The following is a 25,583-nucleotide window of genomic DNA, read 5'->3' as shown; positions in this document are numbered from 1 at the left end:
CAGCTTGGGGTATGAAGCTTTTCGTGAGTCTGGTTAACTGAACACTGACTGCTTAACTGCCCAGCAGTCAGTGTTCACAAATCTAGCAAAATCCGGCGAAGCTGTAACACAGAAATTGGCAGGTGGAGCAAGCCGTTCAGTGACGGAGACAGCGCCATAAATCCCATTCGAAGTAAGAAAAGGTATGTTGATGCAGTAACAAATTCATAATCAATGTGACGTAATGAATAGCCTATTGATGACAGGCAATAATAGCCTAATAATAACAACAATAATAATACTAATAACAATAATAATGATGATGATGATGAATACTGTATTATTAAGAATAGATAAAATAGCAAGATAGATAAAAAGTTTGATTAATCTTAAAATGAACTCATTTCTATTTGCATTAGCCTACTTCTACGAGATTGCCATCTAGTGGTTAAAAATTGTATTATAGTTTGTGTGTCTCTGTTTGCAGGGCACTTTTGTAGACAAACGAATGTTTTCATGAATCTTAAACTGACCTCTTGAACGACTCTTGTAAAGACTGGTATGTATGATTGGTTAGGGTTAGCTAATAAAGAGAGATTTGTTTTGGAATAATTTTGTGTTCCGTTTTTTCTTGGGTGGCCCACAATCCAATGTTGGGTCCCTAAATTGGCCCTCAGTCATCAAAACTTTGAGAACCCCTGATCTAGGTGAACAAGGAGTAAAGTAGGGGACTGAGCACACAGCCCTGGGGAAGCCCCTGTGTTCAGAGTCAGAGTGGATGAGGTGATGCTGCGGACTGTACACAAAAACAATTTAGAGGCTAAACGTGGGGAGATGAATTGAAATCTTTGAAAAATATTTCTGTCCAGTCCAGTTGATGACATGTAATTGCACCAATATGTACATTTTAAAGATCAAAAATACTTTTTCACAATTGTATATAGTTTATGTTGGGTAATTTGTCCTTATTTCATCAAAAATAAGACAAAATATTGTGATCCCATCACTTTCCAGTCATGTTTTAACTTTATTTTGAAGCCGCGAAAACGGCGATAAGCGAAATCGGAAGTCTTAATGGAGCTTATTGGAGCTCAGAGAACACAGGTCTCACCGTCTCCTTTTGATGACGTTTCCTCATCTCTGTTTACTGAGGAACTGCGCGCATGTTTCGCAGAGAGAAGCAACTATTTCAAGTTCTCTTCATCCAGGTATGACAATAGGCTGGTACTTTGACACATAGTTTAAGGTAAATACAAGTAATTAAGGTTTGTGCTTTAAATAACGTTATGTGCAGCCTGAGCGCCGCGCGGTCTTGGCAGTTTACCTTGCTAATCACAGCTGCTAGCTAGCTAGCCAAGAAGTAGCTTGATTGTTTGCTGTACATGGTTGGCAACTTCTCTTTTGAGTATTTAGGTAGTTAATGCAATATGTGTATTGAAAGCGATAGTTAGAATTCGTATAGATAACGCGTTACAGCATTTGTCGTTGTGATTGTGTGGCATGACATTTCGTTTGCCATGTACAGTTAGCTAGCTAGCTAGCCGGGTCAATGGCGTAACATGTAAATCGTAAGACAGGTAACGTTGGCATGTTTGACAGGTGTCATCAGGTTAGCAGTATACCTAACAGTGCTAACAACGCTTGCTAGTTTACGTTGCCAGATGATTCTGTGTATTATTCTTCTCCACTGTCTGCCCATGCTCTGGGTCGCACATTTCAAACATTAGCAGGATACTATTGTGCATCTGAAAGAGGCAAGGGAGTTATACAGAAGGAAGGTAGAGAGGAAGTTGCAGCAGAACAGCAGAACAACGTGCGAGAGGTGTGGGATGGGATGAAGATGATGACGGGCATGAGGAAGAGCAGTAGCTGTGTTGAGGGAGGTCGAGACCGGGCCAATGAACTGAACCAGTTCTACAACAGGTTCAACCACCCAGCTGCGGTGGCCTACCCCACCCCCTCTCCAGGAGCTGTCTCTGTCTCTGTCGGCGTGCAGGGCCATTCTACACCTCTCCCCCATCTCACACAGCCCCCCATCTCCCAACATCTCCCAACACCCCCCATCATCAAAGGCGTCACCGACCTCAATCACCAGCCATCAGCCACTGTCTACTGGAGCGCCCAGGGACAAAGAGCCACCCCACCACCCACCCCCCCCTCCCTCCCAGCCCCTCCCCCCTACAATCACGGCAGACCAGGTGCGATCGGGACTAAAGCGACTTAACCCCAGTAAGGCAGCGGGTCCAGACAAAGTGTGTCCCAGACTGCTCAAGACCTGCGCTGCCGAACTGGGAGAGCCGCTGAGGTACTTATTTGACCTGAGTCTACGTCTTGGTAGGGCCCCAACACTGTGGAAGACATCATGTCTTATCCCTGTCCCAAAAAAGCCACACGCAAAAGAACTCAATGACTTCAGGCCTGTCGCACTCACCTCACACATTATGAAAACAATGGAGAGACTGCTTCTACATACACTCAGACCCCAGGTTAGCCATGCACTGGATCCACTACAGTTTGCATACCAGGAGAAGGTTGGAGTAGACGATGCCATCACATATCTACTGCACAGGACGCATTCTCACCTGGACAAAGGGAAAAGCGCTGTGAGAATCATGTTCTTTGATTTTTCCAGTGCTTTCAACACCATCCAACCCCTCAGATTGGGAGACAAGCTCCTGCAGATGGGTGTGGACGCCCACCTGGTATCCTGGATCACTGACTACCTGACAGGGCGGCCACAGTTTGTCAGACTGAAGGACTGCCTCTCGGACACTGTGGTATGCAACACCGGAGCACCACAGGGAACTGTGCTCTCTCCTGTCCTGTTCACCCTGTACACGTCTGACTTCTGCTACAACAAAGAGTCATGCCACATGCAGAAGTTTTCGGACGATACGGCAATTGTGGGGTGTATCAGAGATGGGCAGGAGGGGGAGTACAGGAGCCTGGTGGAGGACTTTGTGCAATGGTGCAAACTCAACCACCTACAACTCAACACTACAAAGACCAAGGAGATGGTGGTGGATTTCCGTAGGTCTAAGCCCACTCTGCTACTAGTCTCCATTGAGGGAGTCAATGTGGAGATGGTCAGCACATATAAGTATCTGGGGGTCCACCTGGACAATAAACTGGACTGGTCAGCCAACACTGATGCGATTTACAAGAAGGGACAGAGCCGGCTGTACTTCCTGAGGAGGCTGCGGTCCTTCAATGTCTGCAGCAAACTCCTAGGGATGTTTTACCAGTCTGTGGTCGCCAGCGTTCTCTTCTATGCAGTGGTGTGCTGGGGAGGAAGCACTAAGAAGAGGGATGCCGGGCGACTGGACAGGCTGGTAAGGAAAGCTGGCTCTGTTGTGGGAGCTGAACTGGAGAGCATCACTTCAGTACTGGAAAAAAGAACTCTGAGCAAACTGCTCACCATCATGGACAATGAAGGTCACCCACTGTACCACACCATCATCCAGCAGAAGAGCTTGATCAGCTGGAGGTTACGAGCACTGACAAGCAAAACTGACAGACTTACTAAATCATTTGTCCCCAGAGCCATACAACTCTACAATAGGTCAATCAAGGGCAAAGAGATGGACTTCTCTGCATAACCTCCACCCTCTGTATCATATCACTATCATGTATCATGTCACTGTTTCACCTCATTATCTACAATGTTTACTAGCTATGCTAGGTCTCATACACAGCTCCTACCTCCCTCCACCAGCCTGGACTAAATGCACTTTAAAATAGTCCATATTTATGTAGCCCGTATTTAGTTTTTAGTATTTAATGCTATAATCGCACTGTCTGCCTTACCTTTTTGCACCTCACCTAACTGCAAAGACATTTACAACTGCACCTCGCCTGTATAAAATGCTGCTAATGTTGTATGTTGTATGTGTATGTTATGTGTGATACCCCTATGTCTGTATGCTACTTGGAACCTGAATTTCCCCCTGGGATAAATAAAGTTTCTATCTATCTATCTATCTATCTATCTATCTCTATCCAGGCTGGTGGTCAGTGATACTAATGATGCACTTATCTTTCTGTATAGGTTTGTGGTCAGCATCACCAGTGGATGGAGTTGGTGCTCCGGTTGAGATGACTGACCAGGGCAATAACAAGCAGAACATCTCCCGCAACCCCTTCGCTGCCCTCTTCAGCTCCGTAGCCGATGCCAAGCAGTTTGCGTCGGGTCGAAAACAGCCACAGCAATGTGAACCACCCTGTGAGTATGGTCAGGTTTACCTTGTCTCACGATGCCAGACCCCCATCTAGCCAAGGTGAGGAGAAGTCTGGACTAGGTTTATCATTGTAATCTGGAGATCGGAACCTCATTTTTGTTTCAACACAGTACTTACACATCTGATTCAACTAGCTAATCAGGGATTAATGATCAAATTGAGTGGTTGAATTAGGTGTGCCAGTGCTGGGCTTGAACAAAACAAATTGAAACCTTTCATTCGAGTTTGCCATCTTACGAACTGCAGAATGTAAACAAACTGGAGATCATACTGTAGGGCCTAATAGAATGGCAGTTACAATATGGAGGTTTGGTAAGGAAATGTGGTTATATATTGTTAATAGCAAAGCATAATTTAATATTAATAATATTAAGACTCCCAAATAATTTAAGTAACACTGTGCAAATAATCGAGTTTGTGCTGATTTAGTGCAAAAATGGTCACATTAGAATGAATCAAATGAGGCTTTAATAATACTGTAAGTTTATACAATTATTACAAGGCAAATACTTCATATTAGAATGTTACAGCTGAGACCACACACCAAGACAAAGAGAATGAATCTGTGCTCTACTTCTGTCTTTATACCCGGCTTTCAACCACAGTATTTAAATTAAGAGCGGTTTGCAAGGAGGACCAATGAGACCTCATCCTATCAATTCTATACTGATGACATCACAGCAATAACACATTCCTGAGGGCTTGTAAACATCACAGAGAGATCAGTCATTTGACCCTTTGGGGGAAGGGTAATTTGAAGAAAGGGGGGCAGCATTGATGACTCCCCCTTCAATATGGGGCGAGACTAGAAAGCCTTTTGAAATTCTAAATGGCTTGTTCACTAGGCTCGAATCACCAGGCTTTGAGCACTAGCTTGCCGCAAGTAAACCTTGGCATGCACTGGCACCTCTGTCGAAAAGTGGCTATTGTGTAATTTAGTTATACAGTTACATTTTGCGGGGGGTCAATGTAATTTTATCTTTTTACTGATGAGAATAAACATAAGCCTATCCAAGGCAGGTTTCCCAGGTAGTGTTAAGGCGTCAATTGGTTTCATATTGTCTGGCTAAAGTCACTTACTCTGTTGCAGCGGAGGACTCGGCTGAGAGCCAGTCGGAGTCTGAGAACTCTGTGTCTGACAGCATCGAGGACAATGATGACTCTGTGGCAGAGATCAGCCGCTCCTTCCGCTCCAGACAGGAACTGTGTGAGCAGCTCAACATCAACCACATGATCCAGAGAATCTTCCTCATCACCCTGGACAACAGTGAGTATCAGTCCCAATCTTGGTTCTAGTATTAATGTCACAACTTGAACTGTAACTGCCCATACACCAGCCATTGTGTAGTCTTGTTCCCAGACACTTCCGCCTAAATGCGTCAAACTTGGCCTTCATTAAGCCAATAGAAAGGCCATTGAAAACAGATGGTGCATAGCCATTGGCTTTACTTCACATCAGTCATCTCCCACAGCACTTCCCGCCAGTGCTTGTACACCACATGTTTCTGATAGGGAGCTACACCTCACAGCTGTGTGATTCACTGAAATAATAACATATACTTTACCCAGTAAATTCACCCCCACTAAGGCCAGGTTTGAGTCGTTGTTATTACAGGCTTATTAGATTAGATTAAACTTTATTGTCATTGTGCAGAGTACAAGTACAGAGACAACGAAATGCAGTTAGCGTCTAACCAGAAGTGCAGAAAAGTGCAGTGTGAACAGTATATACAGGAAGTGCAGTATATGAGCAGTATAGTATAAGTAGTGCAGTGTAAGCAGTATCTGTCTAGTATTAAAAGAAAAATATAAGGATATGTGCATTATGAACAGTATAGACAGATATGTACAGAAGAGCAGTGGTATGGAGTAAGAGCAGTGTGTACAAGTGAGGATACAGTATGTACAGTTTATAGGAATACTGTAAGAGTAGTGCAATTGTCCGGGGGGGGGTGCAGGGGTTGGTAGGTTGTCAGCTAGGTGCAGAATTGGAGTTCAGTAGGGTGACAGCCGCAGGGAAGAAGCTACCTCTGAACCTGCTGGTTCGGGTGCGGAGAGACCTGTAGCGCCTCCCGGAGGGGAGTGGGGTGAACAGTCTGTGGTTGGGGTGAGAAATGTCCTTGACGATGCTGCGTGCCTTACGCAAGCATCGTTTGCCCTGGACAGCCTCAATGGAGGGGAGTGAGGAACCGGTGATGCGTTGGGCAGTTTTCACCACCCTCTGCAGTGCTTTCCGGTCAGATGCAGAGCAGTTGCCATACCATACTGTGACACAGTTGGTGAGGATGCTCTCGATGGTGCAGCGGTAGAAGTTCACCAGGATCTGAGGCGACAGATGGACCTTCTTTAGTCTCCTTAGGAAGAACAGACGCTGGTGAGCCTTCTTGATCAGTGTAGAGGTGTTGAGGGTCCAAGAGAGATCCTCAGAGATGTGGACACCCAGAAACTTGAAGCTGGTGACTCGCTCCACCTCAGTCCCGTTGATGAGGATGGGGGTGTGTGTGCCAGCTTTTGACTTCCTGAAGTCCACAATGAGCTCTTCGGTCTTTCTGGTGTTGAGAGCCAGGTTGTTGTCGTTGCACCACACTGTTAGGTGCTGGACCTCCTCTCTGTAGGTCGACTCATCGTTGTTGCTGATGAGACCAATCACTGTTGTGTCGTCTGCAAACTTAACAATGGTGTTTGAGCCATGTACAGGTGTGCAGTCGTAGGTGAAGAGGGAGTAAAGGAGAGGGCTCAGCACACAGCCTTGTGGAACGCCGGTGTTCAGGGTGAGGTTTGAGGAGGTGTGGTTGTGTAGCCTAACAGACTGCGGCCTGTTGGTTAGGAAGTCCAGAATCCAGTTGCAGAGGGAGGAGTTGATGCCCAGTTCACTGAGTTTGGAGATCAGTTTGGAGGGGATGATGGTGTTGAAAGCTGAACTGAAGTCAATGAACAGCATTCTCACATAAGTGTTGCTGTTGTCGAGGTGGGACAGGGTGGAGTGAAGTGCCGTTGAGATGGCATCCTCTGTACTCCTGTTCTGCCGGTAGGCGAATTGGAAGGGGTCCAGTGTGGGTGGTAAACAGGTCTTGAGTTGAGCTAAGACCAGCCTCTCGAAGCACTTCATGATGATGGGCGTGAGTGCGACTGGGCGGAAGTCATTTAAGCTCCTTGCAGTGGAGTGTTTTGGCACCGGCACGATGGAGGTGGTTTTGAATCACGCGGGGACAGCTGCTTGGGCTAGGGACAGGTTGAATATGTCAGTCCAAACCTCAGTCAGCTGCACAGCACAGGCCCTGAGGACGCGTCCGGGGATGCCATCAGGACCAGCAGCCTTGCGTGCATTAGTCCTGCTCAGTGCCACACACACGTCGGTGGGAGAGAGTGTGAGGGGCTGGTGATCTGCAGGGAGCACAGCCTTGATGGCCACCTCCTTGTTGTCCCTGTCAAAGCGGCCATAGAAGTGGTTCAGCTCATCAGGCAAGGAGGCGTCGATGGAGAGGGGTGAGGTGTTAGTGGGTTTGTAGTCAGTGATGGCCTGGATGCCTTGCCACATGCGTCGGGGGTCAGAGTTGTTCTTGAAGTGATCCTCGATCCTCAGCTTGTGGTTGGGCTTGGCCTTTTTGATGCCCCTCTGCAGGTTAGCCCTGGATGAGCTATAGGCCCGAGCATCCCCTGATCTGAAGGCAATGTCGCGTGCCTTCAGCAGGAGTCGGACCTCACTGTTCATCCATGGCTTCTGATTAGGGAAAGTGGTGATCCGTTTGAGTGTGGTGACACTATTGATGTTGGAATTGATGTAGTCCAAAACAGAGGAGGCATATGAGTCAATGTGCGTGTGGGAGTCATGGGTGGCCTGTGTGGCAAACACACCCCAGTCGGTGTTTCCAAAACGCTGCTGGAGCGCTGAGTCAGCTCCCTCTGGCCAGACCTTGACTGTCCTCACTGTAGGTTTCACCCGTTTGATGAGTGCTGAGTACTTGGGCAGTAGGAACAATGAGAGGTGATCAGATTGACCTAGGTGGGGGAGGGGAACAGCTTTGTAAGCATCAGCCATGCTGGTATATACATGGTCTGGGGTCGCTTCCGGTCGGTGTAGCGGAGTTAGCTGGTCCCGCTGTTTTGGTTATCTCAGGTATTGCGTCGATAAAGGTGTCTGGAATGCCAGAACCGATGTCCAAAAGTTCTCGTCGGCTGTACGATATGTATGCTAAACTGTTTTTAGCGAGAATACTTGAAATAAACAAGCAAATAACCACTAATTCGCAAACTCTGGAGAGACACCGGGCATCGCGATGCATGCGCGCCGCCATCTTATATGCGCTGTACGCAATAGCCTGGGGACGAGGTCAGTGATTAACGTGTGATTAATTGCCCATCATTTTCCCCCTGTTTAAATGTGAAAAGCCCCTCTTCTCGTCACCTCTCGTTCATGTTTCTGTCTCCCATTGATTCATGTTAGGTGCTGGATGGAGTGATAGTGGGTCAAGCGTGCCTAAGCTTCTGGCTGAGCTCAGGGGACTGCTGTACAACCCTACTTTCCTGGCTGTCTCATTCATGAAATCACTCTGTGTAGCTATAGAAAGACTGTCTGGCATCCGGGTAGTGTGCCGCCACCAGGATTACTGTCCTCTTCTTCCCGCTCTTTATTCTCACTCACTCCTACTCAGGGGAGGTTGGTGGAGGTAGAAATCGGGGGGCAGGCTCATTGTAATGCATAGAATGGAACACATGTCTGATACCATTCCTCATTCTATTCCATGCATTACATAAGCTTGTCATCAGATTTCTACCTCCACCAACCTCCCCTGAGTAGGAGTGAGTCTGTCGTCTATCATCTATGATGATCCATCCTAATCTGCTCCTTGTCTTCGGTGTTGGATTGCAGCATTTTAAGTTTCGGCTTCCAGTCAGCAGTCAGTGACTCACCCACCTTGGTGATGCTTGGTGCTCTTAAACTGGGAAGCATGTTGACATGACTCATCATGATCATCTACTGGGAATAATAAAGAGTGAAAATACTTTTTTTCGATTAGCTATCAAATCTTTCTATACAACTTTTATGACTACTGTTTTTGTGTCATGCAACATGTTTGACATGTAAGCTAAAGCACATACAGCTAAAGCACATGTGGAGCAATGCTACTTCTATGTCTAGTGTCAAATTTTGTATCAAGAAAAGAAAACCCACACTCGCTAGAATTACTGTGGTTCAGTTACTGCACACTTGCAGCAGCAGTTAAACAAACGTGTTTTGGCATTCACCTTCTTCAGTGTTTAGAGAACAATACACAGTCTATTAATAATGAAAATAATCATCATCATCGTATGCATCCTAAGGACGTTTTTGAATGAGTTGAGCATGCCATTCCCTCTTTCTTGTGTTGACCACCTCTGTGTTTGACCACTCAGGTGATCCCTGTCAGAGAGGAGGTAATGGGATCCCTCCTCGCTGTGTCTACCTGGAGGAGATGGCGTCAGACCTGGATGGCCAGGACTGGCTGGACATGGACAACATTGAGCAGGTATGGTGCTGTGTAGGGATGGGCATTCGACTAAATTGTCTTAGTCAATCGTCGGGAGAATTAACGATCGATTTTCGATTAATCATTAATATTTTTATATTAAAATTCACTATTTATAGGCTATATTCAAAATGCAATGAAAATACAAAAACACAGCGTGTTTTCCTCATTGAGATCTTTATTACAAGATGAACAACTCTTGTGGCAGTTAAACAAACAAGATGAACAACTCTTGTGGCAGTTAAACCGGATCCGTTCAATTGAAGATACGCGCTGCTGTGCTCTAGCAGCGGAGCCTGCAGCTAAGCCAGTGCTTATAAACACAACTGACCCTCGTTTTTTTTCCAAAATAATAATAATATTAAAAAAAAAAACAATCATGTTAAACAATAACTTAACCAAAAATATATAATACTTAGGTCGGATAGGTTTTGCCAAATGTAACTCAAAACTATCAAAAAAGGCACCAAGTCGAGAAAGAGGGAGATTAGCCTACCCAACAATGAATTAGGCTTATTAAACAAAGCTTCATAAAAAAATAACCAGTAACTCGCATACAACTTCAGCACCAGTCAGCTGTGCTTAATTCTTTTAACAGCTCTTGCTTCCGTTCTTCGTAGTGAGTTTCTATCAGTCTGGTGATAGTACGTCGTGACGGAATGTGATATGCTGGTTCCAATAAGTTTATCAGTTTTCGAAAACCTTCTCCCTCAACAATACTTAAGGGCAGCATATCCATCTCAATGAACTTGCAGATCCCTTGGGTAATTTTCTCTGCTCGTTGTGCATCGCAGCTCCTCCGTGCTAACACCGAGTTGATGCTAGGTTGAGACTGAGAGGAGGATGCACCGCCACTAACCAGGGTCGGATGCGCGTTGTTCAAGTGGTACATCATTTGAGTCATGGCCGAGTTATACTTATACACAGCTTCGCAGTGTTTGCAGTTAACTAAGTCATTTTTTAAAACAAAATGGTCCCACACCACACTTCGCCGTGACCTCTTCATGATTACTTTTGAAATACACGAAACTCGCAGGTAACTGAGTAGGCCTGTGGCGTTTTTTTCAAATATTGCCCCCGTGTGGTCAAATTAAGCAATAAGCCCCAAGAGGCCGCGGGTTTCGCTGATTTTACAACAGGTAAGGGGAGTTGTTTGGCACAACGCGAAGCCTAGTTTCATCGACTAAAAAAATAATGTCATCGACGAAATTCTAATGATCAATTAATCGATCGTCGATTAATCATGCCCATCCCTAGTGCTGTAGCATGGGTCAGTGATGGTAAAGTTACTCCTGAAAAACATTAAAAACATGAATAACATTGAGCAGGTACTACAGCAGTGGATGTGTTGTATTAGTGATGAGGTACTGTTCACGGTCATTTCAGTTGAACTTTCTATTTAAAGATCTCATACAGTACACTAAGTGTTGTTTTGAACAGAAGAGATGGATGACAAACTGGTCTTAAAGACCACCAACATCCTCCCCTCAATTTTTCTGATGCCATCACTGCTGTATGTCCTCTTCCCTTAATTTCCCTGGAACAACAGTGCATCGTCTACATGCTTAACAAAGTCAAACATTGTAGTTCATAGCCCAAACTGTTGGGTTAAAGGTGTGTGTGTCTGCCTGCCTCCCTCCCTCCCTCCCAGGCTCTGTTCAACAGGCTGCTGCTCCTGGAGCCAGGGAACAAGCTCCTCTACATGACCTCCTGTAGCCTGGTCAACCTGTCTGCAGACAGAGACGCAGGGGAGAAGTCTGCCATACCATACCTGTATGGCTGCTACCAGAGAGCTAAGGAAGAGGTGGGGCACACACACACACAAATCTACATACTGTTTGAGTAAATCTAGCTTAGTTTGTTTCCTATTGCAAGAACAACAAGCCAGCCATCCTGACCCTCCCTACATGTTACACTACATGGCCAAAAGTATGTGGACACCCTAACATCACACCCATATGTCCTTGTTGAACATCTAATTCCAAAACCGTGGAGTTGGTCCCCCCTTTGCTTCTATGACAGCCTCCACTCTTCTGGGAAGGCGTTCCACTAGATTTTGGAACATGGCTGCAGGGATTCGCTCCCCTTCAGCCACAAGAGCATTAGTGAGGTCAGGCACTGATGTTGGGTGAGAAGGCCTGGCTCGCAGTCGGAGTTCCAATTCATCCCAAAGGTGTTCAATGGGGTTGAGGTCAGGGCTCTATGCAGGCCAGTCACGTTCTTCTACACCAAACTCGGCAAACCATGTCATTATAGATCTCGCTTTGTGCACGGGGGCATTGTCATGCTGAAACAGTAAAGGGCCTTCCTCAAACTGTTGCCACAAAGATGGAAGCATACAATTCTCTACAATGTCCTTGTATGCTGTAGCATTAAGATTTCCCTTCACTGGAACTAAGGGGCATAGCCAAAACCATGAAAAACAGTCCCAGACCATTATTCCTCCTCAACCAAACTTTACAGTTGGCACTATGCATTCGGGCAGATAGTGTTCTCCTGGCATCCGCCAAACCCAGATTCGTGCCAGATAGTGAAGTGTGATTCATCACTCCAGAGAACGTGTTTCCACTGTTCCAGAGTGCAATGGCGGTGTGCTTTACACCACTCCAGAGAATGCTTGGCATTGCACATGGTGATGTTAGGTGATGTTGCTTGTGTGCGGCTGCTCGGCCAAGGAAACCCATTTCACGAAGCTCCCGATGAACAGTTCTTGTGCTGATGTTGCATCCAGAGGCAGTTTGGAACAGCTCTTGTGCTGACGTTACTTCCAGAGGCAGTTTGGAACTCGGTTGTGAGTGTTACAACCGAGGACAGACGATGTTTATGTGCTTTAGCACTCAGGGGTCCACTTCACGACTGAGCTGTTGTTGCTCCTAGACGTTTCCACTTCACAATAACAGCACTTACAGTTGACTGGGGAAGCTCTAGTAGGGCAGAAATTTGAAGAACTGACTTGTTGGAAAGGTGGCATCCTATGACAGTGCCACGTTGAAAGTCACTGAGCTCTTCAGTACGACCCAATCTACTGCCAATGTTTGTCTATGGAGATTTCATGGCTGTATTCTTGCTTTTATGCACCTGTTAGCAATGAGTGTGGCTGAAATAGCCAAACCCACTAATTAGAAGGGGTGTCCACATACTTTTGGCTATGTAGTGTATGTATGTTAATGTGCTGACAATCATGGATAATGTATCTGCACACCAGGTGACCAAGGTACCAGAGAAGCTGTTGTCATTTGCTGTGCGGTGTAAGAATCTGACGGTCTCCAACACTCGGACAGTTCTGCTCACCCCGGAGATCTACGTCAGCCAGAATGTATACAAGCAGCTTCTGGACCTGCTGCTGCAGGCAGTCAGAGGAGCACGTAAATCTATTCTATTTTATAATAAAATAGATCACAATAGTGTATTCTATTTTTGTATATTCTATTCTATAATATTATGTCATAGTCTAGTCTCTTCTGTCTGCAGTCATGTAATGTTGTGTGTTGCAGAGCTGGAGGAGGTGGTTGAGTTTGTGGAAGAGGTGATCGCTGGCCTGTTAGTGGATCAGGAGGTGCGAACCTTCGGGGAGGTGATAGTTCCCGTGCTGGATATCTTCCAGGGTCGGGTGAAGGACCTGGACCTCTGTCAGCTGCTGCTCTTCAACTACCTGGATATACTCCTCTACTTCAGCAGGCAGAAAGACATCGCCAAGGTCAGGAGACACACAGACACATCACTTCTCTGGAGGATTATTTAAAGGGACACATCACCCATTTTAAACATCACATTCATTATCTCAAGCACCATACCAGTGTCTACATATGTGAACATTGTGGTTTTCTAGGTTCTGTAGTCAAAAAGATGAGAAAAGGTCCTAAGGAAATGACACCATAGGGGGGACACTTCCTTAGGACCCTTTCTCTTATCTTTTTGAATACAGAATGTAGAAAGTCACAGTTTTCCCATATGTAGACACTGGTATGGTGCTGGAGATGATGAATGTGATGTTAAACATTGGTGAAGTGTCCCTTTAACCATGATTTATTATACATATCATTCATATGTCTGTTGAAATAGACAAGATACCTTAGATAACAGGACACACAGATTAAACCTAGTCTTGGGACTAAAAATCACACTTTCATTACGGATTCTCCATTGAACATGGTCTTCATTCAAGGCTGAAACTGTTTCAGGGAAGTTGTTTCATGTTTATTTGATTTTAAAGTGCATATTAAAGGTTTCAAAGTATACTTTGATGACGCCGTTCAATGCATTTCAAATTCTCTCTCCACCCAGGTATTGGTGGAGCATATCCAGCCCAAAGACCCCACCAACGGGCTCCAGTACCAGAAGACCCTCCTGGGGTCGGTGTTGAGTATCTCCTGCCTGCTGAAGACCCCCGGGGTGGTGGAGGGTCACGGCTTCTTCCACAATCCCTCACGTACCAGCCCGCAGGAGATTAAGGTCCAGGAGTCCAATATACACCAGGTCTCCTCTCTCTCTCTGTCTCTGTCTCTCTCAAATGATTGCCCTACCATATTCTGTATAATAAATATTGAGGCAGATACTCTTCTCTCTCTCACACACACACACACACACACACACACACACAGCTATCTCCAATCCCCACTTATATTCCCCCATCTCCCCAACACTTCAAGCTATCTTACTGTCTAGAGTTGGATAGATACATTGATACAGGTCTTAGAAAGTAATACAGCCTGTAGATGTGACTTACTCTCTAACTTAAATGAAGTTGTCATGTCAATTAATAGAACCTGTGTTTGGTAAAACAGAGAAAGGGTAGTGCTGCCTGCTTTGGCGATGACATTGATGTCTTCCTTGCCTCCCTGTGATTTCAGTTCATGGGTCAGTTCCACGACAAGCTGCACCAGATCCTGAGGAACCTTCTACAGCAGTCAAGCGAGACGCGCCACGTGCTCCTCACCTGGCTGGGTGGCTGCCTACAAGCCAACGCCGGACGCAGCAAGATCTGGGCCAATCAGATGCCAGAGATCTTCTTCCAGATGTACGCCTCAGACGCCTTCTTCCTCAACCTGGGCGCGGCGCTGCTGAAGCTGTGTCAACCGTTCTGCCGCCCGCGCTCGCCCAAGCTGCTCACCTTTAACCCCACCTACTGCGCCCTCAAAGAGCTTAGCGAGGAGGAGAGGCGCAACCGCAATGTACATGCCAGAGGTGGGTGTTTGTGTTTGTCTGACTCATCAGCTGTCCTTTCTCAGAGCAACCTCTATCTGGCCTGGTTCCAGATCTGGATGTGCGTTATGGGGGTGTGGGGGGGGGAGTACTGTAGGAAGTCTATTTCGCGAGAAGGAATAATACAACCACATGCAGTTATGGGTTAGCTGTAATCAGTGCAGCTCATGAATTACAGAGATATGAAGAGTGGAAATGGTTTAAATATCAGGTTATTTTAACGAGGATCTACTCTTATACCAACATCACGCATTCTCTCACAGCACAGAGAAGTGGGGGAAATGTTGTAGCACAATTATATTTTGTGAGGGGTGCTGCTTAAAATGCTGTGAGGGGGATGATGATGTCTTTGGATGAACCTTAATTTAGAAATATTTAATGTCTTCATGGACACTTCATAAAATGATGTCAGACATGGAATATATGTGGTAGTGTGTCCGAGAAAGTGCATATTAATTAACTGATAGGATATAATGTTTCTCAGTTGATTGCGCACATTTCAGCTACATGGACATACAGTTGAAGTCGGAAGTTTACATACACCTTAGCCAAATACATTTAAACTCAGTTTTTCACAATTCCTGACATTTAATCCGAGTAAACATTCCCTGTCTTAGGTCAGTTAGGATCCCTACTATATTTTAAGAATGTGAAATGTCAGAATAATAGTAGAGAGAATTATTTATTTCAGCTTTTATTTCTTTCATCACATTCCCAGTGGGTCAGAAGTTTACATACACTTAGTTAGTATTTGGTAGCATTGCCTTTAAATTGTTTAACTTGGGTCAAGCGTTTTGGGTAGCCTTCCACAAACTTCCCACAACAAATTGGTGGAATTTTGGCCCATTCCTCCTGACAGAACTTGTGTAACTGAGTCAGGTTTGTAGGCCTCCTTGCTCGCACATGCTTTTTCAGTTCTGCCTACTAATTTTCTATAGGATTGAGGTCAGGGCTTTGTGATGGCAAATCCAACTTGACTTTGTTGTCCTTAAGCCATTTTGCCACAACTTTGGAAGTATGCTTGGGGTCATTGTCCATTTGGAAGACCCATTTGCGACCAAGCTTTAAGTTCCTGGCTGATGTCTTGAGATGTTGCTTCAATATATCCACATCATTTTCCTTCCTCAAGATGCCATCTATTTTGTGAAGTGCACCAGTCCATTCTGCAGCAAAGCACCCCCACAACATGATGCTGCCACCCCCGAGCTTCATGGTTGGGATGGTGTTCTTCGGCTTGCAAGCCTCCCCCTTTTTCCTCCAAACATAACGATGGTCATTATGGCCAAACAGTTACATTTTAGTTTCATCAAACCAGAGGACATTTCTCCAAAAAAGTAAGATCTTTGTCCCAATGTGTAGTAGCAAACCGTAGTCTGGCTTTTTTATGGTGGTTTTGGAGAAGTGGCTTCTTCCTTGCTGAGCGGCCTTTCAGGTTATGTCGATATAGGACTCGTTTTACTGTGGATATAGATACTTTTGTACCTGTTTCTTCCAGCATCTTCACAAGGTCCTTTGCTGTTGTTCTGGGATTGATTTGCACTTTTCGTGCTAAAGTATGTTCATCTCTAGGAGACAGAATGTGTCTCCCTCCTGAGCGGTATGATGGCTGTGTGGTCCCATGGTGTTTATACTTTCGTACAATTGTTTGTACAGATGAACATGGTACTTTCAGGCGTTTGGAAATTGCTCCCAAGGATGAACCAGACTTGTGGATGTCCACAATTTTTTTTCTGAGGTCTTGGTTGATTTCTTTTGATTTTCCCATGATGTGAAGCGAAGAGGCACTGAGTTTGAAGGTAGGCCTTAAAATACATCCACAGGTACACCTCCAATTGACTCAAATGATGTCAATTAGCCTATCTGAAGCTTCTAAAGCCATGACATCATTTTCTGGAATTTTCCAAGCTGTTAAAAGGCACAGTCAACTTAGTGTATGTAAACTTCTGACCCACTGGAATTATGATATAGTGAATTATAAGTGAAATAATAATAATAATAATAGTCTGTAAACAATTGTTAGAAAAATTACTTGTGTCATGCACAAAGTAGATGTCCTAACTGACTTGCCGAAACATATAGTTTGTGAACATGAAATCTGTGGAGTGGTTAAAAAATGAGTTTTACTGCCTTCAACCTAAGTGTATGTAAACTTCCGACTTCAACTGTAAATATGTTCATATGCGCAGAGAAGGGGGGGAAATGTTTAGCGCACACATGAATAAGCGTCAGCTTTAATAATGCAACAAATTTTCATAAGACACAGGAGTAAGGATTTTGGGTTTCAGTGGGATGATAATAATGCATTTATTTTGTACAGCACCTTTTGGTGGATCGTTTGAAGGGGCAGAGCGTGCTGGATAAATTGTCACGCTTTTGTTTGTTAATTGGAAAACGATCAAGAAAAAGATGACCCTCTGTCATCAACCATACAGTATATCACTATAAACGTTTAACTCCTGGCTGGCTCGGGAACATCGCGCTCCAGTCACACTGGATTTTAGATTTTAGGTATAGAAACGCCCCAAAACTGAGATTTGTTGACACAGGTCTGTTTGCTACAGTTGTCATAGAGAACAACTACCAGTCGGCTAAATCTTGATTTTCGTTAAAACATGGAACAAATAGAATCATTTAATGTAATCTTGTTTTGTTCATAATGTCATTGCCTATTTGGGAGGAGCACATCGGCATACAAAAAAAATGCACCCCTGGTTTTGGACACGCTCTGCTGTGCCTCCACCATCAGGCCTCTGCAGCTCATGAAACAACTCAAGCTACAGTACAGTACTCTTGCAATGTAAACATATCCATCATGCTCAACGATACCTCCTGGTGGTTGTTTTGTGAGGTGAATGACCTGAAAGAAAATTACCACATTCCAACAATTGATGAGAATTGATTGCATGGCCAATAAACAGTCTTTCAAATGATAATGACTCTTCCTGTCCTCGCAGGTCTGGACAAGGAGACATGTCTGATCCCTGTGCCCTCCCAGCAGCAGCAGCAGTCAGTGGACTACGCCCAGTCCTACAGCCTCCTGACTGAGAATCTCATCCTGACCCAGCTCACCCTGCACCTGGGCTTCCACAGGTAGCTACTGCACCTCTGCCCTTGTCTCGTTCCCAGACACTTCCGCCCAAATGAGCGAAAGGTCTGGTGGACCAACGCAATCTTGGTTCTAGTATTAATGTCACAACTTGAACTGTAACTGCCCATACACCAGCCATTGTGTAGTCTTGTTCCCAGACACTTCCGCCCAAATGCGTCAAACTTGGCCTTCATTAAGCCAATAGAAAGACCATTGAAAACAGATGGTGCATAGCCATTGGCTTTACTTCACATCAGTCATCTCCCACAGCACTTCCCCCCCAGTGCTTGTACACCACACATTTCTGATGGGGAGCTACACCTCACAGCTGTGTGATTCACTGAAATAAAATAATAACATATACTTTACCCAGTAAATTCACCCCTACTAAGGCCAGGTTTGAGTCGTTGTTATTCCAGGCTTATATGCGCAATAGCTTCGGGACGAGGTTACCTCTGCCCTGCTCAACTGGCACAGCCTAGCAGTCAACATCAATAGTATTGCTGCGGTTTGTTAAATATATGTGTAAATTCTTCCGCAGCAACACAATAGTTTTCAGGTTTGCAATGAGATGAAATAAAGAGATCTGAAGGTCGACGTCTTTTGGAGAGGGTACTTTATTCAATGTTACAAAGAAATGATGTTTCAGGCTAGCAGGTTATACCAGAGAAAGTATATAACTACCAATGGAATTTGGCCTTGGAGGCCACAGGTCCTAGTCCCCCAACTCCCTTTCCCTAGCACCTGGTGTTATTTAGTCTGCGTTGCGTTGGACAATTCTAACAGTCCCCCCTATGATTATTTTAAACAAAGTATAATAATCAAGAATTACCAAAATGAACAATAAAGACATCAAAACATAAAAGTATAAAAGAATAAAAACAAGAAGTATAAAAAGCAGCCAGAATAAAAAGTGATTACATTCCTTCATTTACTTAACATCCTCATACAGAATCACCGTCAGATTCTGGAACTTAATACCATTAAACCCAGGGAGGGGTGAAGGCTACTTCAGCTATACAGCTAGAAAAGTTACAACAGTTGATTATTCTTCAGTGGGAAAGCAGTACAATAATCAAAAATAAGAAAATACAGAAGCAAGCCATGTCATATCAAAATGAATCACTGATACTTCTAACAAATACCAGGGTTCTCAAACTTGAAGGCATACTAAGCTCTGACCAAGCATGAGTCGTCTCAGTCTACACTGTTGTCATACTGTGTATTCTTAAACATGACAGCTTTCCATAAAATGTGTTTTTCACTGATCTATCAAGTTGTCTCTGAAGCACATTTGATAGGTGACACGGTAACATTGAAGTTCCAGGAGTGATGTCAGTTGGAATTGGTGCAGCTCACAGCTCACCCTGATTTGGACAACTCCACCTGAAAGACAGATAAAAAGGAACAGCAGTAACTAGGTTCTTTTTAAGGTGTTGCCCTTATCTGAGGTAGACCAGCATGGATGTAATGTGACATCAAATGAACGATTCCCCATTAACATCGTCTTCACCCGGAGTAGGCCCCCATAGCCTATTGCTCATGGTTCTGTAGCCCCAAGGCTTGGTCCACCCCAGTATGATCAACAAGTTTACAGTGACTGGCGTGTATCCATTTTGATTTCCCCTCTACTTTAACTGCTCTGTTGGTTATCAACAACCTGATAGGGACCATCCCATCTAGCTTCTAACGCAACTTTTTATGGTTTGTGTATCATAACCCATTGACCTGTGTGGTGGAAGTCTAGGATTTACCACTCTGTACTTTAGCTCTTCGGAGGTAAGAATCAAGAAACAAGTCCTGAGTAGCCACAATATCTGAGTCCGGTATTTATTGCTTGCAAACAAGAGACAAGAGCGTAACAGCAGCCCAGCGTAGAACCGGGGGTCCGTTCAGCACAAGTCTGAAGAGACAATGATCAGGTTTGTCTTTTATACAGTTTGAACATAATAGTAGGCACCGCCACGTCTACTGGCTGATGGGCTTGTGTTTACGTGAGAAAGGGCGGGAGAGAATGAACAATGGGGAGGCTTTCTTACTGATTAATCGCCGTTCAACATTTCACACCTATCGGCAGGATGCGCCTGTCCCCCCATTATTGCTCTCTCCCACCACTCTCTCAGACATCACCGCTGTTCATATGGTAAATCATACAGTGCTTCTCGGAACAATGGCTATAGAACTTTAGAGGTGTGGCAAGAGAAAATGTAATCACAGTAGTTACACAAGTTGTATCAGTCATATGAAAGTGTATAACCTGAAAATAGTTCTATGAATGTATTTTCCATAACAATCCCTCCTTTTAACATTTAATTCCTTGAATGTTAACAACACTTCAGCCTACATATCATATTTCACTGGACGGAGGTTCTCATATCCTCCTCATCAAATAAGTTAAACCTGGGAAAGGGATTCAGGTTAGAAAGGTCATCCCCTGTCTCCATTCGTTCGAGTACCATGTTAGTTGTCATCATGTGGGTGGCCGCCCTCCTTGTACATGCCTTGCAAACCACCGACATCACCATACAACAGGTCATCAAGAAAGCGATAATTGCACATATGGTAACCAGCAACTTAGCTATAGAGGCCCCCCATGGCCCGAGCACTTGACTCATTGAGGTGAAAACATCAAAGCCATGGGTTTGGTGGATCATCTCTATACCTCTGTGTGTTTCCTCTACCAAATCCTTTACCGGGCTAGAGGCATCTGTGATGTATGTACAACATTCGCTACCAATAATGTGGCAGACCCCCCCTTGGGAAGCCAAAATCATGTCCAGAGCCATTCTGTTTTGCAGGGCCGTCGTTCTAGTCTCATCTAGTTCCTTTGCTACTGCCGAAATAGCCACTGTGGTAAGATTCATGTGTTTCTCTAGCACCTGGGAGAGTGCTTCGATTTCTGCCTGGGATGTGTATGTACCATAACTAGGGACTAGGACACTCAGAAATCTTTGGCCAAAAGAAAGTGCTCTCTTGTGTATGTACGAAGGGCGATACAGTGTTGCCATTTCCCTGTCATCTGCACGCCTGATTAAGGGCATCAAATATGCCAAATAGCAAGTTCCACCTGCATTCTTTGGTACACAACTGTAAGCTTTTGAACCACAGACTAAGTACACTTGCTCTGGCAGTGGTTTAGCTGCGGTGAGGTCGAATTGGGTTTGGTTTTCTGCGTTATCCTGACAATCACTCTTTTCCAGATAAACTTGGCCTCTTGTCTTAGTAGAGAAACAGTATGGCACCTTATGTAGCTCGTATACAGCCACTGGGGATCGTGGCACCGAACAGTTTCGTGGTTTCAGTGGTCTTGTGACTACCGGCTGGGCGCAGTCATGCATATGCACCGTCATCGAGTGTAGGCGGTAATAGCTAGGCCAAGGGAGTTTTCCCACGACCGCATCTACTCGTATGGTCGGGGCGTATGCCGTTGGGGAACAGTGGGCTGAGTATAGAGGGGAGTTAGCTCCAGTACAGTTGGTTTGAACCAGAGTCATCTGTATCTTAGTGTTTTCCCCGTTAGTGAACATTCTTCTTTTGTAGGTTATACGGAGTAGCTTAGAGATATTTACTCCGTTAGGTCTATACTCAGAGTTGACGGTCATTATGACAAAATCAGTTAGGATGCTAACAATTGCTTCGGTGTATAGCAGTCATTGTCATTTACGGTCAGCTGTGAAGCAAGTCCCGTCCAGTTATGAGTTTCTCTGTCCACTTTGGTGAAGGGGACGGGTGTCAATGTTGGGGATCGTGAGGAGGCAGGGATGTCCGTCATGTTACCTTGTCTAGCGTAATCCACCATTATTCTTAATGCCAGATTGTCTCTGCTCGCATGTTTGGAACCTCTCCTCCAGGCTCGGCTCCTCCAACAATAGTGGCAGCAATCAGAAAACATCCCATCACCCTCCTCACCCCTTCGGAACCCCACTCCGTAGGCCGCAATTGTCTCGGCGGCTTCATGGTGTTTCAATTATGTTGGAATCAGAGGTTGCTAGCACGTGATTCTTGTTGGAGCCCTGCGGTGGCTCAGTGTTGTCCTTGTCTCTGGCCTTACTACTCCTCTCCGGGGCTGGCCGCTGACGTCCAGTCTCGCTGGGTCGCTCCTGGTCTGCCCGCTGACGTCTAGTTTCGCTGGGTCACTCCCGGTCTGCCCGCTGATGGCTGGTCTGCCCGCTGATGTCTGGTTTCGCTGGGTCACTCCCGGTCTGCCCGCTGATGGCTGGTCTCGCTGGTGGTGGTGCCTCGCTGGTGTGTGTCTCGCTGGTGTGTGGCATGTACCCACGTGCCTCTCTCTGCAGACTGCGTGACGAGATGTACCTGGAAAAGCCCCAACCGCCTTAGACTGCTCCAGTGTTGTTTCTCCTGCAGTTCTTGATCAGCACCCACTTCCCTTGCTGGGTGTCGTGGAGGGGTCCCCCTAGTGGTGTGCGGAGTGCCTCCTTCACGGTTCTGTGGATGCCTCTGTAAACTCTGGTCAAGTTAGCACAGTATGTTAGCATAGAGTAATTCACGTAGCATTGGTCTACCAGTCAGGATCCCATGAGGAGACAGGCCGTTCTTTGCTCTAGGCCTCCCTTGCCTAGCTGTGAGGATCAATGGAAAAGCTTTAACCCAGTTCAGTCCGACTTCTTCACAGAAAACATGCCCACAAAAACTAAACAATATTTCTTTCCCTCGCAGGGGTTTAACTCAACAAAACAACGAAGTTCATCATAACACGATCAAATGGGCCATCAGGGGGAGGATTGCTTGATTGGGGAACCATTTGCCCTCTTTCTTCACTATGCCAAATTCTGTGAATAATGCTTATTTACAATATCCGTCATCCCCCCTTTTGACACATGATCTTCTCCATGTGACAACACTTCATAAAAATAAAATAGACATTTGGTAAACACGGGTTATCATTTCAGGCCAACCCAAAACAAAAAATAACAGGTGTTTCTTAGTAATTATCTTAGGTATTTCAGTGATTGTGTCTATTCTGTTTGTACTCTGGCTTTTGCCCTCCCTGGTGAGCTTATGGCCCAAAAACAAACAACAACAGCAACAGCAGCAACAACAACAGCAACCTTTACAAATAGTATTCTCTGCAAGCTTGCCTTGTGGCTCTGTTCTGCCAAATATGTTAAGGGTGCCTACCCCCTTTCAACACCAAATTCTTACTGAATAGATACTAAAGTTATCTCTTATAGCTGCCCAGATACTGCTGGGTTTTCAACGTAGCCCCTAGGGGCTCTAGACCATGTATCTATCTATAAATCAATCAATCAATCTATCTATACCTATCTACATATATATATATATATTATATCATATCATATCACTTATCCTTAAAGCGAAATGCGAACCAGAACTGGAATCCTCATGTACAGGAATACTGGAGAACGCATTAGCTAGGTCGACCACTGAGAAATATGTAACATTACTTCGTATATGTGTATTTAGTATATAGATCCGTAACAATAGGGGCGCGCTTGGACTGCTTCATTAACCTTTTTAAGATCCCGAACAAAGCACCAGGTTTGTGGTTGGCCTTCCTGTTTGGCCTTTTTTTTTTTTACGGGGAACATGAGTACGACAAACGGCTGTCAGGACATGGAACAATAATGCCTCTTTTCAATAATGCCTAAAAAGCTAGTGTAAATATCATCTATGGCTTCTCTCTGAACCAAACTTTTCCAACACTCATCCTGAATTTCCGAGACCTTAGCTGTACAATGAAAATTATCTTTATCCGTGAACATACAATTTCTAATTCTTAAATGTAACCGATCTGCCAGCCACCTTCAATGTTATTCTAGGTAGTACCTCATATGCACTTCCTTTCCTAATAACCTGTATGTCTAGTTGTGGTGTACGTGTGTGCTCGCGTATTGGTTTTATCTCACCGGGTACCGCCGTTGATGGGACCTCTCCCGCCTCCTCTGACCGTCAATATCCTTCCCGCTCCGTTCCCCTCGGATTGTTGACCGTAATTCCTTGTTTAAGGCTCCGTTTCTCATAGTTTTTCGCTCGCTCGGGACAGTCTCTCTGCCAGTGGTCCTCTGCTTTGCAGAGATGACACCCACCTTTGCGCGTGTATTTACCGTTCCTGTCACGCTCGCCTCCGAACTTTCCTCGCCTTCGATTGCGTCTGCCTCTGGCTCCGTCGTAATGACTCAGTTGAGCCAACTGCAACCTCGTTTCCCTGTTCTCTTTAGTTTTCCCTTTTTCGGCCTTCCGGTTTTCTATCACTTTCTTGGCATGTTTAATGTATGGCCAGACCTCTCTCATCCTCCCGGTTTCATAAATGATGCAATTTTTCTTCACGTAATCCTGAATATCCGGCAAGAGTCCAGCTATAAAGTTATGTTTGCACTGTTGTTCCCAGGGAGTGTCATCCGCCCCATTGGGTCTGGCCTGGCCACTATGATCCCCAAACACTTTGTCAAAGCGCAGTCGGAATTCGCTTACTTTTTCGCCCGCTATCTGATGGCAGTCTTTTTAATTTTCTCCCAGTTCATTCGCAAAGGGAAAGTATCTCTGATCCGATCATACAATGCGTGCACGGTCGTTCGGTAGTAGTTCCCCTCTTCGTTACTCCATACGACAGAATGCTGGGGCCAGGTCCCCTTTACTAATGTCCACCTGAGCATAAGGGCTTTCATCATTACCATCTCGATTTCGGCGGAGTTGGGTTTGTATTGGCTAATTAGCAGTTCGAGGGCTGTGACAAGCCTCTCTCCCCCTTCCTTGTCGGGGTTCGGGAGTGCTGCCGCCACCTCTCTCAGATCGGCGGGCGTCCAGGGGCGATACACCAGGACGGTATTTGGCTGACCGTCCACCCCGGCTTGTGGATTAGTCACCTCCACCATGGGGAAAGAGCCCTGGCTGTCCGGGTCGTGGTGGTGCTATCTCGTTCTCGAAGATATAGGCGAGGTCAACGCTGGGTTCGGGCGAGCCGTATCTGCCCGTGGTGCTGTCAGGGGTCTGTAGGGTGGAGGACGGACAGAGGAGCAGTCGAGATCCGCATCAACCTGTTCGGACAAGAATACTATAGGACACAGGTTAGAAAGCCCTGGCCTATCTGACTCAACTAGTGGTTCCTTTCCTGATTCAACTGGCTTTACCTTCTCTAATTCGACTTGTTTTACCTTCTTAAGCTGTTCAGCCTGTTCTTGTTGTGACTGTCTAACTGCCCCCTCCGTTTTCCATGCCCAAAACGCCTTCCAATCTACTCGGCGTGACCCTTTTTGTAACTTCTTAATTTTACCTGTAGCATAATAATTCAATAATTCAAGCCTGTCTTCTAGCATGTTAATCTGTTGTTGGCTAAAGCTACCGTTCAATGGAAAACCCAAAATCTCTCACATAGGCAATTGTTCGCATTACCATCGACCATATTTTTCAATCATTATCTTAGCGCATCCCTCCGTGCTCGAAGGCAGCAGGTTTGCTTTACTGGCCACTTTCCCCATTATCAAATTAGTATAGCAACTTTTTCAGGTATTTTAAAAAGGTTAAGTGTTGTCAACGACAATAGGTGAGTTCCTTACCTTTTATCCACTTGTCTCCACACCGGTCTTTACG

The 25,583-nt window shown here is 45.3% G+C and overlaps 1 protein-coding gene across 5 annotated transcripts in view; it reads left to right on the top strand.

Annotated features, from left to right (window-relative positions):
- The first annotated feature begins 1,130 nt into the window (after positions 1 to 1,130).
- LOC310824271 (ubiquitin conjugation factor E4 A-like) overlaps positions 1,131 to 25,583 on the top strand; it is a 40,482-nt gene continuing 16,029 nt past the window's right edge. For 3 of the 5 annotated variants that reach the window (XR_014555014.1, XM_083697135.1, XM_083697133.1), the window contains exons 1-9: positions 1,131 to 1,187; positions 4,028 to 4,201; positions 5,308 to 5,484; positions 9,612 to 9,724; positions 11,376 to 11,528; positions 12,930 to 13,421; positions 14,009 to 14,200; positions 14,575 to 14,908; positions 17,881 to 18,016. Coding sequence is in view for 4 of the 5 variants with exons in the window: in XM_083697135.1 (XP_083553261.1) it covers positions 4,075 to 4,201; positions 5,308 to 5,484; positions 9,612 to 9,724; positions 11,376 to 11,528; positions 12,930 to 13,421; positions 14,009 to 14,200; positions 14,575 to 14,908; positions 17,881 to 18,016 (1,724 nt within the window). In the remaining variant the exon portion in view is untranslated. Of the gene's footprint in view, positions 1,226 to 4,027; positions 4,202 to 5,307; positions 5,485 to 9,611; positions 9,725 to 11,375; positions 11,529 to 12,929; positions 13,422 to 14,008; positions 14,201 to 14,574; positions 14,909 to 17,880; positions 18,017 to 25,583 lie in introns of all 5 variants that reach the window. The other 2 variants (XM_083697136.1, XM_083697134.1) reach the window with 2 other exon arrangements.

The sequence above is a fragment of the Argentina silus genome (assembly GCF_951799395.1).
Source record: "Argentina silus genome assembly, chromosome: Y".
Lineage (NCBI taxonomy): Eukaryota > Metazoa > Chordata > Actinopteri > Argentiniformes > Argentinidae > Argentina > Argentina silus.
This window is presented reverse-complemented; position numbering and strand designations above follow the sequence as displayed.